Source organism: Parasteatoda tepidariorum, chromosome 6 (assembly GCF_982258835.1).
Source record: "Parasteatoda tepidariorum strain Cologne lab strain chromosome 6, Ptep-v5.0, whole genome shotgun sequence".
In the NCBI taxonomy this organism is placed as follows: Eukaryota; Metazoa; Arthropoda; class Arachnida; order Araneae; family Theridiidae; genus Parasteatoda; species Parasteatoda tepidariorum.
This window is the reverse complement of record NC_141760.1, coordinates 49,320,283-49,334,800: the sequence shown is the minus strand read 5'-3', so window position 1 is coordinate 49,334,800 and position 14,518 is coordinate 49,320,283. Positions and strand designations below refer to the sequence as shown.

The following is a 14,518-nucleotide window of genomic DNA, read 5'->3' as shown; positions in this document are numbered from 1 at the left end:
AAAGTAGAAAAATAGGCTTTTCTCCTACCTATACTGGTCAATGTTTCAAATGTTTAAATTGTTTAGATTTCAATAAAACATGCTTTTTTAAGATTTTAGCTTGTTTTATTATCAAGCATCCCTAAATTTTTTTAATTATTATTTATCAGTTTAAACAGTAGATCTAGAGAATGTTGTAAATTTGTTTTATTTTCATACCATATCATAAGTGAATTATTTGTTTTCATATCATATCATATCATATTACATCACCTTACCATGTATCGTATTATATTATACTGTATTGCATTATGCTGTATTGTATCGTATTGTGTCATATTGTATCGTATTGTATTGAATCATATCATATAATATTTTTTGTAAAAGAAATCAAAATAACTTTTGTTGTAGCTTTTCCTGAAATTTTTTTTACAATTTTTATTACTTATGAAAAACTATTGCAGTTATTGGCATTATGATAATGTAAGCTTTCGTGGAAAATAAATATGGCCTTATAGATTTTCAAATATTTTGCACTAAATTTATTGCATTTATCAAAATTTTCAAACAAGAAAAGAAGTTGAAAAGTTAATTCTTACCCACATATTATGATAGTAAGAAACGTCACCCAGAGTTGTTTGATGGCTAGTAGAGAACAAAAAATAATCAGCGTAATCAAGCTAGCGACGCAAATGCATAAAGCTGTTTCTCTAAAATACAAGTAGAAAAGCAGATACAGTATTTAAATAAATACAGATAGACAAACACACACATTTTAATTATCGAAAAAAATTTCTACAAATAGTAGCGTTTATGTGATCATTGTTTCCCTCATTTTTAAATCTACATTCTCTGCAAAAGTCATAATTTGTAGTCAGTTTTATATCAGATCATTCAGATGAAGAATTTTTAAAGAAAAGTTTTTAAACTAAAAACTAGGATCTTCGATGGCTCAAAGGTTAAGATGCTGAACTATTTTTGTGAAGAGCTAGAGTTCTGTCCTTGGCGACCGTTTGGAGCCCTCAAAACGTCAACTGGATGGGTATAAGTACCTATCGATCGTTTGGAGCCCTCCACATTTCAGCATGTACTTGGTGGGTCTTAGAGGAGTCGGGAATCGAACCTCAGGCACTCCAAGCCGGAGTCCGGAACCATTAGGCTACTACGGCCTTGATGGCTCGATATTACGGTCTCTCAAATCGAAGCATTGTTCAACATTAGATTGCCTTATTCAGGAGATAGTAATTTTGGTGGACATCTTGGTTCAACAATTTGCCTAAGAATGCTTTTGCCTAAGAATGCTTACAGAAATGCAGCTACTTGTATTTTCCTAACTGAATAAAACAGAAGATTAAATTACATCAGCAGCAGAGACATTGGTCATTTTTTTTGCATTAAATTACACAACTATTTTAGCAAAAGATAATTTCAATTTACTTTTATGCTAAATACATTTTTGCATCTATGTAAATAATTTATTTGAATTCATAACCTGTTAACTTACTTAAATTTATGGGTATAATCAAGAATAGTTCCGGCAATCATTGACCCTATGAGTCCTGCAACAATAAAAAGTGAACCCATCCAACCAATTTGAAGTTCTCGATGCTAAAATGTAAATAGAAATGTTAATTTTTGAACACCTAGAAAAACAATATGGTCAACACTATCAGAATATGGTAAAATTTACCGCATTTCTGGCTCTATGGGAACACACAAGAACTTTGATAATGATTTTGGTAAAGATAACGATAAAATATAATTTAATAGTTAGCGATAAAATCTACTGAATGTAGTTAAATCCTATAACTTTATCACGATATCTTAGAGCATGACATAAAAACCAATTAATCGGTGACTTTGCAGTTTTGCAATTTTTATTAAATGTGTTGTAATAAGAGCTAATAATTTTGAAAACTAAAATTTCTGCTAAACCTTTACTATATGAAAAGAAAAATAACCAAATGAATAGTTTAAATCGTAAATTAGAATGCTGGTTTTATTAACAAAAATTTTATTTTATTTATTATTTTTTTATCCGAAAGATAATTACCATACAGTACGGTAATTTTACTAGGATAGTTCTTCTCAGTGTAGATATCACTTAGTCATTTAAATAGTTAACGAAGTGAATTTCAATTGAGGTTAAAATAAAACATTTTGTACAAACACTATGTATCTATAGTATACTTTAGATATAAATGCAGAGTTAATTTTCCACTAACAAATATATGCAGGGTGTTCCGTAAAAACATCTTTTAATATGTAATTCTAGAATCCTTATGAATATTGAAGCAAAAAATTATACGTAAGAGAAAAGCGAATTACTATTTAACCAAATAGTCGAAAACCAATTATTGGTAGCACTTTCAAGTTTCAACCTCCAATTAAACATGTTTTGATGTTTATTACTTTCATATTCCTCCACTTCAATTTGTTTAGGAAAATTTGCGATAGAGAAGCCTATGGTAATCTATGGCAACCTATGGCTACCATAGAAATTTGTATGGAAAGATACCATACGCCTATGGTTACCATAGAGATTTGTATGGCCCTACCCCATAAGCCTATGGCTACCATAGAAATTTGTATGGCAAGATACCATAGACCAATGGTAACCATAGAGACCTGTATGACATTTATATGGCACGTCACCATTCTCCTATGGCAACCATAGAAATTTGTATGGCAGTATACCATAGGCCAATGGTAACCATAAAGATTTGTATGGCAGTATACCATAAGCCAATGGTAACCATAAAGATTTGTATGGCAGTATACCATAGGCCAATGGAAACCATAAAGATTTGCATGGCAGTATACCATAGGCCAATGGTAACCATAAAGATTTGTATGGCAGTGTAAGGTTCGCATAAGTTTAATTTTATTACAGCAGAGAATAGTTTAACTTTCATATAAAAAGGTGGCAACATTCAGATATGTAAATAGAACGCTTCGCAAAAACATATCTCGCTGTTATTATTTTTCATTAAATGCTTTTATAAAATATCTCTTCGCTTATTTACTGTATTGCATATTAATTAAATTCCTTGTCATTCAACTTTATCTTATATGGCGCAGCCGTCTTTTTAAGAAAGAACCTTTTCACAACTTCTTCTTTGAACATCGATCTTCTTCTATCGCTACATTTTAAATTCCTTCCATGAAATTTTGACTGCCAACGAAGCAAAAAAGTATTCATCATTGGCTGAAACTCGCCCAGGTAAACCCATTTTGACAAAAAATAACATTTAACCGAAAAAAATTTGATAATTGGATTCCATTACATACTGATTTCTTCTCGCCAAACATACGTCGCCAAAACAGATTCGCTGCACTTTTCTCGCCAAGATGTCAACAGACGTGAATTCTGTTTTGAATGCCTTGAATGCGTGGAACGACTGATTCATTTAACTGTCGCCCAGTTAAAATCAGACTTGCGTTTAAGAAATCTTTCGCCCAATGGAAATAAAAATGACTTAATATCGCGTATATTTAATGATAATATAAAAATAACAGATGATGGAACTTTAGATGAACTTTTAACTCTTCGCATGCAATCGCCAAATAATGACAACAATACACAATATTCCGAAGAAAATTGCTTCGACAACTCAGAATTATTGACTAAAATTGAATTACTTCAGAAACAAGTGGAAATTTTAAGCAGTCAACGTCAACTCCCCCCTTCACCTCCTCTCTCGCAAACTGATTTTAATATTGCAGCAATTCTCCCTACATTTATGGAGATTCAAAAACAATTACTGGACAGACAAGTAAATCAACCAAATATCATTCAAATTACATCCACTAATGATACCGCAAATTCTATTTCAATATTTAAAGGAGATGCTATTGACAATGCTTCTGAATGGATAAAAGAAGTAGATAGAATTGCGACACTAGCTAATTGGTCAGATGATCTAATGCGATATTTCGCCTCGCTGGATCTGCAAAAAATTGGCAAAAGACACGAGGTAAAATTTATAATGACTGGACTGAATGGAAAACTGCCCTCGCTGTCAGATTTAAAAGGCGTATTACAGTGCAAGAATTTTTGGCTCATCAGAGCTCTCGTAAATTAAAAATTAATGAAAGTTTAGTTGATTATATTTATGCTAAGGACACTCTTCTTGAAAAAGCTCCGTGTACTATACCACAAGCTAATCGTATTTCTATGATAATTGGTGATATTACAGAAGAAAAATGGCAGATTGCATTAGCTACTCAGAATTCCATTACTGTCGAAGAATTAATTGACAGAGCTGCCGCACTTGATGCAATTCGAAGTTTCAAACAAGAAAATATGTCACGCTAATCAGCTAACAATTTAATTTCAGTACCTAAAAATCAGTCAAAAAATTTCAATTCGCACGTTGAACAAAGACGTAAATATAACCCTGCTACTGACGATGTTCAAGATATTACTTGCTGGCGATGCGGAGAAAAAGGTCATGCTTCTTTTATGTACATTTTACCTCCTCCTCAACGAAATTTACCTGCAACTCAATCACGAAATTCTTCACGATCCATTCAAGAATCCAACAACAAACCGAGAACTCAGCTCCCGTCGACTTGACACTCACTTAGTTCCAGTAATAATGAACCACGCAGCTTCACCAGTTCAAATTATCCAAATTTACGTCGCAACACAAATCGCAACATTCCTCCCACAAGATCTGAGCCTACAAATGAAAATGATCATTCTATAAACTGTATTAAAACTCAAACAAATAAGCGTGCCTTAATACCTGTTACTATTGACAATAATACAGAAATTCAAGCCCTCTGTGATCCGTGTGCAGATATTACCGTTATTCAGTATTCTTGCGTTCCTATTAATGCTGTTATTCACCCATGGACTGATGGACATTTTCAAGTCGTCGACCATTTAATAAACCCTATTGGATGGATTTCTTTAAACATAAAGGTTGGAAACATTGACCATCTAATGACCAAGATTGGAATTTGCTCCGAACTTCTATTTTCGCTTATTTTGGGATTTGATTGGCTACACCAAGTGCAAGCTAGATGCACTTACGACTCTAATGGTTCACTATGTATTTCTATGCCGTCTGCACTCCATCTATACGAATGTGTTCATTCTTCGAAACCTAGCATTAACTGCATTGCTTCCAGAGAACTCTCAGTACCATCATTAGACGACGTTGTTAAACCAAGTAAACATCCTCCTCAAATTGAACTTATTCCAAAATCTGCAGGACTATCTGAGCTTCAGCAAACTAAACTTGATGCTATAATTGGACAATTTGCAGACATATATTATTTTGAAGATGACAATATTGGACTATGCCCGTATGTGGAATTCAAAATAGAATTGCAACATGACAAGCCTATTCGTTGTCGTCCATATCGCCTTACAGAACCAGATCGCCTATTTATGAATACTCAAATTCAAAAATGGCTGAAACAAGGAATTTGTCGTCTTTCTAACTCGCCTTACGCCGCCCCTGCCTTCATCGTTGAGCAGCCCTTCCATGAAAGCACTCCAAGACGAGTTGTTGTAGATTTCTTACGCACTATCAACTCCATCACCAAGATTGATCCGCACTCAATCGATCAGATGGAAGATGTGATTAAACGAACAGTAGGAAAACGCTTTAATTCTAAAATGGATGTAAAATCCGCATTCAATACCATTCGTATCAGAGAATCTGACGTCTACAAAACTGGTTTTGTAACAGCTGACGGACATTATGAATTTCTTCAAATGCCATTTGGTGTCACTAACGGCCTATCTACGATGACAAGAGCAATAAAATGTGCATACGACCACCTTGCTGAACATAATGTAAATACATATATTGACGACATTTCAACTTCACATGATAATTTTGATTACCATGTGAAGTTGAAATGTCGTCAATATATGTACCACCTTAAAGTTATTTACAATATTTTTCAAGCTACTCGTAAAGCTGGATTCAAGCTAAATCCAGGAAAGTCGCAATTTGCTGTATCAGAAATTTCTCTTTTTGGTCGAAATCTTTCCCAAGATGGTGAATGCCCTGATCGAGAACGCACAGCAGCAGTTGAACGTTACTCTACTCTAAAAACAATTAATAAATTCCGCAGTTTCCTAGGATTTGCCAATCAGTTTAGAAAGCACATTCGAAATTATGCTGTTGTTGCAAAACCGCTCACAAATATTCTTAAAGGATTAGAAAAGAAGACAAGTAATGCGACAATCACTTTAACTGATGACCAACATCGAACATTCGAGACTTTGAAAACCAAGATCACTACCGCTCCTATTCTTGCGTACTTCAAACAAGGACTACCAACCTTTGTAGAAACTGATGCATCTTATTCAGGACTAGGTGCATGTTTATCTCAAGAGCAAAATGGAAAACGATGTATCATTGAATATGCATCACGGACTTTAAAAGATGCTGAAACACGCTACCACAGCAATGAGCTGGAGTGTGCTGCTGTACACTGGGCACTTACTGAAAAATTTCGTCTATATCTTATTGGTCACAAATTTCAGCTGATAACAGACAACTATACGACTGCATATGTAGTTACGAAATCATCTCTCAATCGGAAATTTGCCCGATATTTGGTGGATTTTGCACAATTTGACTTTACAACTATTCATCGACCTGGAAAAGAAAATGTTATTGCCGATCATCTCTCACATTATCCGAAACCAGCTATTTGTGTAACTGTTACTGCAAGCCGTGAATCTCAGATTTGTGAAAAACAGAACAGAGATGACTTTTGTCAGTACATTTTTCGCCTACTCAAAGAAGATAACCCTAATAAAAAGACTTTGTCAATTATATCCAACTAGGAGGCTTTTCCCCCTACTCGCTGGCGCTCACCAACCCCCGGAACTGCTTTCGCAGTTCATTTCGGATTGCTTCGCAATCCAATGCTCGCCTTGCTCGCTCATTGGATACGTTCTTAACGTCTAGTTTTTGTATACTTTTTTGAATACTGAAGTTCCGAAAACTTTTCACTGTAGAAAATTCTAAACCTGTACATTTCAATATTAATTTGAAATTGCAAACAGTTCACATATTTTTCTTAATCACACTATTCTAAATTTCAGTTGTTGAGAAAAGTAACTGTTGTAAGTTTTGTTTTAAAGTCTTTCCCACCAGAGGGCTAAGGCCATGTGTTGTAAAACAATATGAAATAGTAGTCTGCCATTGAACGCTGGATGTAAAGCATCGGCTTTGATAAAGATAATTTTGTATTTTTAATTCTCTGAAGGGCGCCACCTTAATAATATGGAATTTGTAAAATAAATGTATATATTTTTGATTGTTGATGAAGCCGATCATTTTGTGTTTTCATCAGTGTTCAGAAGTAGAACAACTATAAGTTTTTTATTTTATCACAAAAATATAAAATGTATAAAAAACAAAGAAAAGAGTAAGAAAATAAGTATAGTCATAGAAAAAGTTAAAATTATAATATAGTATTTGTCAGTTAAAATAAAACTTTTTGTTTTATTCATTGCTAACAATTCAAATTTCTCCGAGGCAATTCTAAAGTATAAATTAAGGTAGTATTGTTAAGTTGAAACACAATATTTTTAGTTTTGATGTCAACAATACAATTCAATTTTTCACAAAAACGATTGTTTCCATTGTTAAGTTCAATGTCAACAATTCAAATTTTTCTGAGGCAACTCTTAACCTCTAAATATTATTTTTTGTATGTACACATTTCTAAATGTCAGTATTCAACCACAAAACAACTGAAAGTCCTCAAATTTAGCATGAAGTTGGTAATGAAAGAGGGTCATAGCAATAATGAAAGTAGAAGTGAAGTTAGTACTGTAAAATTAAAACAATATTTTCAATCAATGAGCCAAGCTCTTCAAGAAGCAGTTGTAGAAGTAGGTTGTTTATTTAAAACTTTTTATAGAATTTCTTTAAGAACACAATTGTTAATTTGGGCATTTGGCGATACAACAATGTTAGAATTGAAGGATATGTTACGTCAAGCGCTCAGGTATCATAACTTTAATCTAGTTGCGCTTCTATGTCATTTTGATTTATGTTGCTAAGTTAACTTTCAAAAAATCCCATGGCTAGCAACAGCATTTTTATTTTTTAAGTTGTTTATTTTTATTTCTTTTAGAATTCGTTATTTTTTTAGCGAAATGTTTTTTAACCTAACAGAATTCTTTGTCGACTGTTTTCTCTATGAATGAAGAAAATAAAGTAAATATTTAACTGTTGTGAAAAGAAATTTATCTAGTTGCACAAAGTACTTCAGCCAAAATTTGGGAGCCACGTAAGAGAATTATATATATTAGATCAGAAACACATCATTAAAAGGCAGAATGCTTTGGTGTTTTCAAAACAAAGCAAACGTTGCCACCGGCGGATAAGAAATACAGCTAAAATTTGGGAGCCACGTAAGAGAATTATATATATTAGATTACAAGATTGAGAACAATACGCTTGTAAGACTTAAAGACAATGGATTGAAATCTGTTGTTGTAATACCGAAATCCATGAAAGACAGAACATTGATTGCTTGCCACGATGATGTCGGACATATGGATGCCAAGAAAACCCTTCACAACTTGCAGCAGCGCTATTGGTGGCCACAAATGCGAAAGGATACCAAATTATATGTTCGAAGTTGTCATAAATGTCAAATTGTTAATCGTCGAACTGCCAACGCTTATGGCTTATTACAGCAATCGCCGATTCCTACAACACCATGGGAAATTGTATCTGCTGATCACATAATTTGCTTACCGCAATCCAAATCTGGTAACACCAACATACTCGTTCAGATTGACCATGCCACACGCTATGTTATTGCGACACCTTCTGCTTCTCTCGCAGCACATACAGTGACTGACATACTATATAACAACATCATACTTCGATATGGGCCGCCCAGCATGTATTTATCAGATAGAGGAACTGCGTTTACAGCGCGCCACACTCAGCGCTTTTTACAAAAGTGTGGAATACAACAGTCCATGACACTACCATATTCACCACAAGCTAATAGCATTGTTGAACGCGCCAATGGTGTCATTGCATCAACTTTGAGAAAAATAATTGATGGACATCCAGAAAAATGGGATGAATTATTACCTAACGCTTTACTAGCAATCAACACCACACGACAAAATTCAACTAAAAGATCCCCATTTTATTTGCTTCATGGATATGAACCACGCCTTCCACGTGAATTGCACATTGCAAGTTTCATCGATGACACGCCACGTGAAGATCAACTTGACCTTCTTGCTTTAGCCAGGGCCGAAGCCGTAAATAATATATACGAAAAACATCTAGATAATAAGCGCAGATTCGATTTTCACCGTCGATCTCATTCATTTAAGACAGGAGATCTCGTCTTGTATGACTGGCCTAAACAAGGAGATCATAAACTTTCTCCCATTTATAGAGGACCGTTTCTGATTGTTCGTCCAGTCGGGGTCGTATGCTACGAGATCAAGTCTATGGATCAAAGAAAGAATCTTTTGAAAGTTGTTCACGTACAACATCTTCGTCCATATCACATGCGAGATACGCCAGTCACCCAGGAAGAAGAGGAAGAATCAGTTTCCGAATTACATCCGGTAGAAAACATCCAGGATTCTGAAAATTACCCGAACATCATATCGACCCGCTACGATCTGCGACGCAATCGACGTCCGCCTGAAAGACTTATTAGACAAAATCTGTCCTAGAACCTTAATGTTTACGCTTCAATGTAAATATCTACATTTAGCATTGAGCGGGGCCGAATGTAAGGTTCGCATAAGTTTAATTTTATTACAGCAGAGAATAGTTTAATTTTCATATAAAAAGGTGGCAACATTAAGATATGTAAATAGAACGCTTCGCAAAAACATATATTTCGCTGTTATTATTTTTCATTAAATGCTTTTATAAAATATCTCTTCGCTTATTTACTGTATTGCATATTAATTAAATTCCTTGTCATTCAACTTTATCTTATAGCAGTATACCATAGGGAAAAGCTGATCTAGATCCCCACCAACGAAGCAACATCTCCTATGGAGTCCTCAAAAACATCTTCTAAAGGAAAGAAATATCCATTTTTTCACCCCGAAGTTAATTAAATTCAACATGTAAACCCACAAGGCATTCCTGGTGAGTCTTTTCAGGCCTCCGAGTGGCCAATTTTTCCATTTTTGAGTGTTTGAAATCCGATGTTCCATTGGTTTAGGCTTAGAGTATCAGCCCGCCATATTAACGCGTCATCCACTACAAGTGGAATCTTTCGCTAACTTTGGCTACTTATTTTAATATTTTTTCGATCTCATTCTTGGTCAAAAACATTTTATTGCAAACGCCTATGCGATTACCTATCTGAATTTATTAAGTTTTTAATTTCCGGCTGTCTGGTACTTTTATCAGTGTTTACATTCTCATTAGTTTTTGATTTTAATTCCACTTAGGTTCTTGCAATGCTTTTTTACATTATCTTACATATGTTAGGGCTTTATATTTTTATTTTGTGTTTAATTTTTGCTTGCCATTGAATTGTTTTTTATTATGTCTCTGTGTTTTACTATCTTACAACTAATATTTCTTAAGTATCCACATATATTTGTACAATGTTCTGTTACATATTTATACATAGCTTAAGGTCATCACTTAACTAGATTTGTTGGGTTACTGGTTGACAATTGTTTTGCTTCAATATCATCAACTGGTCAGTCCCTGGCCATATCATCTGCTACTGTTACCGAAAATGCTTTTAACAATTTAATCTTTCCTTAAGTTTACAACTTTTTCGTCATAGTGATTCCCTATACCCAATTAATTTTTATTTACTATCCCTGACCAAGTGTCAATTTGTCAATAACAATTATTAATTTTACCAATTTTAATCATGTCTTAAACAAGTTTTGAATTTACCAATGTTTCTATATTGCGTTCTCTTTTCTAAATGTGCTTAACACAAATCAACATAAATTTTCTGAGTTTTTTATCCCTCACTAGTAGGGGATCAACTAATTTAGCCTGTTTTCTATTCTTAGCTTTTCATAGTCTAATACCATCTTTTTTTTAGATAAAATTTTGTTCACATGCCACCACTGGTAGCACCGTTACATATTCAGCTTTTGTCCCGTTTGATCTATTTCAAACTAATTTCGCTTCGACCACCGGCCCCACTCTTTATCTTTTGAGTTTTAATAGTATTTTATTGTTTTAGTAGTCTGTTTAATTTTTAGTTTAGTATCACATATCAAAATTTAAAAAATTTTCATACTCGCTCCGACCATTATTTTGCTTCGCTTTCTTTTAGGTTCCTCTAATATCAGACGCTTATCTAACTAATTATGATACCAATCAATCAAATTAACTTTTTTTTATACTCGCTCCCACTTCCGGACCCACTTTTTATTTTCTTGCTTTTTACAGCTTTAACAAATATTGGTTGCCTGTACTCAATATATTTTGTTCCTAATCAACATAACCAATATTTTCCCCACTCGCTCCAACCACCGGACCCATTTTATAACGGTTAGTACTAACCGTTTGAAATTTATTTGAATAAGAACAGCATACAAAAAGGATTCTGCAAGTAAAACAGGTGAAGTTTATCAAAGAAATTAAAAAAAAGGCTTTCTGGATATATATTTATTCTACAATTATTAAGTTTTGCTTTTTTAATATCCGTTGCGAAAGATTCTTGTAAGTCATTATTTTTTAACGTATGGTAAAATATCCACGAGAAATGTTGCCATAGCTGTATGGCAAAGGTGTACCATAACCTATGGAAAAATATTTCTTCATACAGTGTAGCACATCTTAGTTTTAAGGCAAAAAATTGCCATATAAAAAAATTGCCATAGGATATTCCTATGGGGTTTTGCCTATGGCGAAATTTTGCCATATACTTTTGCCATACAAAAAAATGCCATAGGATATTCCTATGGGGTTTTGCCTATGGCAAAAATTTGCCATACATGTATGGCAAAATTTTGCCATACGTATAGCAATGCAGCTTTAAAAACCACCACGGCATGAGAATACCTGTTACATAACTTGAAACTTAGTGCGAATTTTTCTAAACGATATTCCTAAAGTCGTAAGACCAATTACTCATTGAGAAACGACTAATTTAAAAAAGTTATGCTTTGTCAAAACAAAAGGCATAAAAGCATTAACAGTAATTAAAAAGTTCCATGAAATTCGAATTTATTTAGTACATGAAACTCAACAAACTAGAAAAACTGTTAAGAAAAAGCAATTTTCACTTTGTATTTTTGTAAAAATTATAAAATTAAACTACAATTTTTCTTTTCTTCTTAAAATATTCATAAACTATTACTAAAAACTAACTTCAAAAACTTACAGGAAAATATCGCAGAACTAAATTGTTTAATACAGTAGTGATAGCAAAACAGGTTCCAACCATTAGTCCTGAAGGAAAAAAGAATACAATTAGAATGAATTTTTAAAAACTATCTCATTTTAAAACTGGCTTACTTTTACTTTAATTAAACAATTTAGTGAAGTTGTGCGAAACAATTGAAAAATGCATTGACTTTTTTAATCATGTATCTTTGTCATTGATATGAATTTCGACTTAAACTTTTAGGACAAGGTTTTAGAAGGCGTTGGGTAAACTGGCTTACTTTATGAATATACAGGGTGTCTCAGTTAAGCGTTTCAGAACTTCTAAGAGGGGTAGGGGGCATCCTGACGACTCGAAATCATATAGCAATGTTGTGTCGGAAATGCTTTCCTGAAGCGGTGACGTACACAGAAGCACCATAAAGAAAAGAGACCGTAAGTGAGAAATCGCTATAATAATACATTGAAAAAATTATATGGCCTCCTCGGTCACCCGACCTATCATGTCTTGAGTCATATATGAAAACACTGGTTTATGACACCCCTGTTGATAATGCTGGTTGCATGAATCGCAGTAGCTGCCTGCGAGATATGCCTGGACTATTGCAGAATGTTCGAATGTCCATGCGCCGGAGATGTGAGGTGTACATTGTAGCCGGTGGTAGAAACATCGAACACTTACTTTAGCCCATGTACTATATAATTTTTTCAATGCGATTTCTCACTTACGGTCTCTTTTCTTTATGGTGCTTCTGTGTACATCACCGCTTCAGAAAAGCATTTCCGACACAACATTGCTATATGATTTCGAGTCGTCAGGATGCCCCCTACCCCTCTTAGAAGTTCTGAAACGCTTAACTGAGACACACTGTATAAGCAAAACAAAATTGATTTCTGAAATTTTGAAATGTGTACCTTGATTTTTTTATTCTATTCTCGTGACATTTTTAATTATAATATTTATTTTTATTCTTTTGAATTTAAAATATCTAAATATATGTCTCGCCAATTCTTCGGAGATCTGCAAATACCTAACTAATATGTTTTTAGATTGATAAATGAAATGCATTTATTTATCAACTAAGCAATGAGATTTAGACTGCAATAAGTAAATAAATGAGCAAATAAAGAAACAAATAAATAAATAAAAATTTCTATTTACCATACATCACAAAGAGCATAATGAAGTTCAGACTTTTGAACATTCCAATCACTGTCTTGAGATGGGAATGTGCTACTTGTTTTTTTTACCTGATGCAGATTTGGTGGATATTTAGGGGAGTCCTGGAATGCTGTAAATGTATTGGAAAATTCTTTCTACACATGAAAGTTACCTTAAGAATGAAATATATATGTATATATATATATATATATATATATATATATATATATATATATATATATATATATATATATATATATATATATATATATATATATATATATATATATATATATATATATATATATATATATATATATATATATATATATATATATATATATATATATATAACTGATAACTAAATAACTGATTCTGGTAGAATGGTAGAAATGGTAGAAATCACACAAATCTCGGTGCGCTGCGGCGAAGTGGCATTAACCGATTCATCTGTAGTAATAAATCGATGATGAGAAGTAGTGAGGAGGAATGGAGATGGGAAGAAGAGGGGGTGCTTAGCACCAAAAAATCTAGAGGGGATTCATGTGAGTCGGCTGGGGCTGAGTGTATATCGTGTGCTAGGGCAACATCATATCCCTAAGGAAAAAGGCAGGGATGGGTCTAAATTTAGTGTTGTCGTCAATAAGTTCTATATCTAGGAGTGAGTTAAAATTGCTGGTGGTACAGGTTTTTGCTTCATCGTAGAAATTTTTATTTAAATTTTTTACATAGATCCCTTTTTATACTATTATTGCTAATGCATTTCGGTGCGCCGACGAGTCTTCTAATAATCTTCCCTTCTGCCATAGAGAGTTTATTTTTTAAATGATCACTTAGAGATAACTGATTCTGAAATAGCACAATCTTCTTATAAATTTCAGTTAAGTATTTATGGTGGTAAATTCTTTTCTACTCTGTAGTAAGCTGGCACTCTAGATGGGGCACTTCATACATATTTTTTATTGACTTAATCTCAAAATTTCTGTTTTCTGATTTGTGTCACTTTTTTTTGACGGGTTGCGATATATATTTGGAA

The 14,518-nt window shown here is 33.5% G+C and overlaps 1 protein-coding gene across 1 annotated transcript in view; it reads right to left on the bottom strand.

Moving 5' to 3' along the window:
- Positions 1 to 14,518, bottom strand: part of LOC107449347 (choline/ethanolamine transporter FLVCR2-like) — a 32,554-nt gene that overhangs the window by 12,311 nt on the left and 5,725 nt on the right. The window contains exons 4-7 of the mRNA XM_087166829.1: positions 13,483 to 13,564; positions 12,319 to 12,386; positions 1,484 to 1,587; positions 579 to 689 (exon numbers count right to left, since the gene is read on the bottom strand). Coding sequence (XP_087022955.1) covers positions 579 to 689; positions 1,484 to 1,587; positions 12,319 to 12,386; positions 13,483 to 13,564 — 365 coding nt within the window. The remainder of the gene's footprint in view (positions 1 to 578; positions 690 to 1,483; positions 1,588 to 12,318; positions 12,387 to 13,482; positions 13,565 to 14,518) is intronic.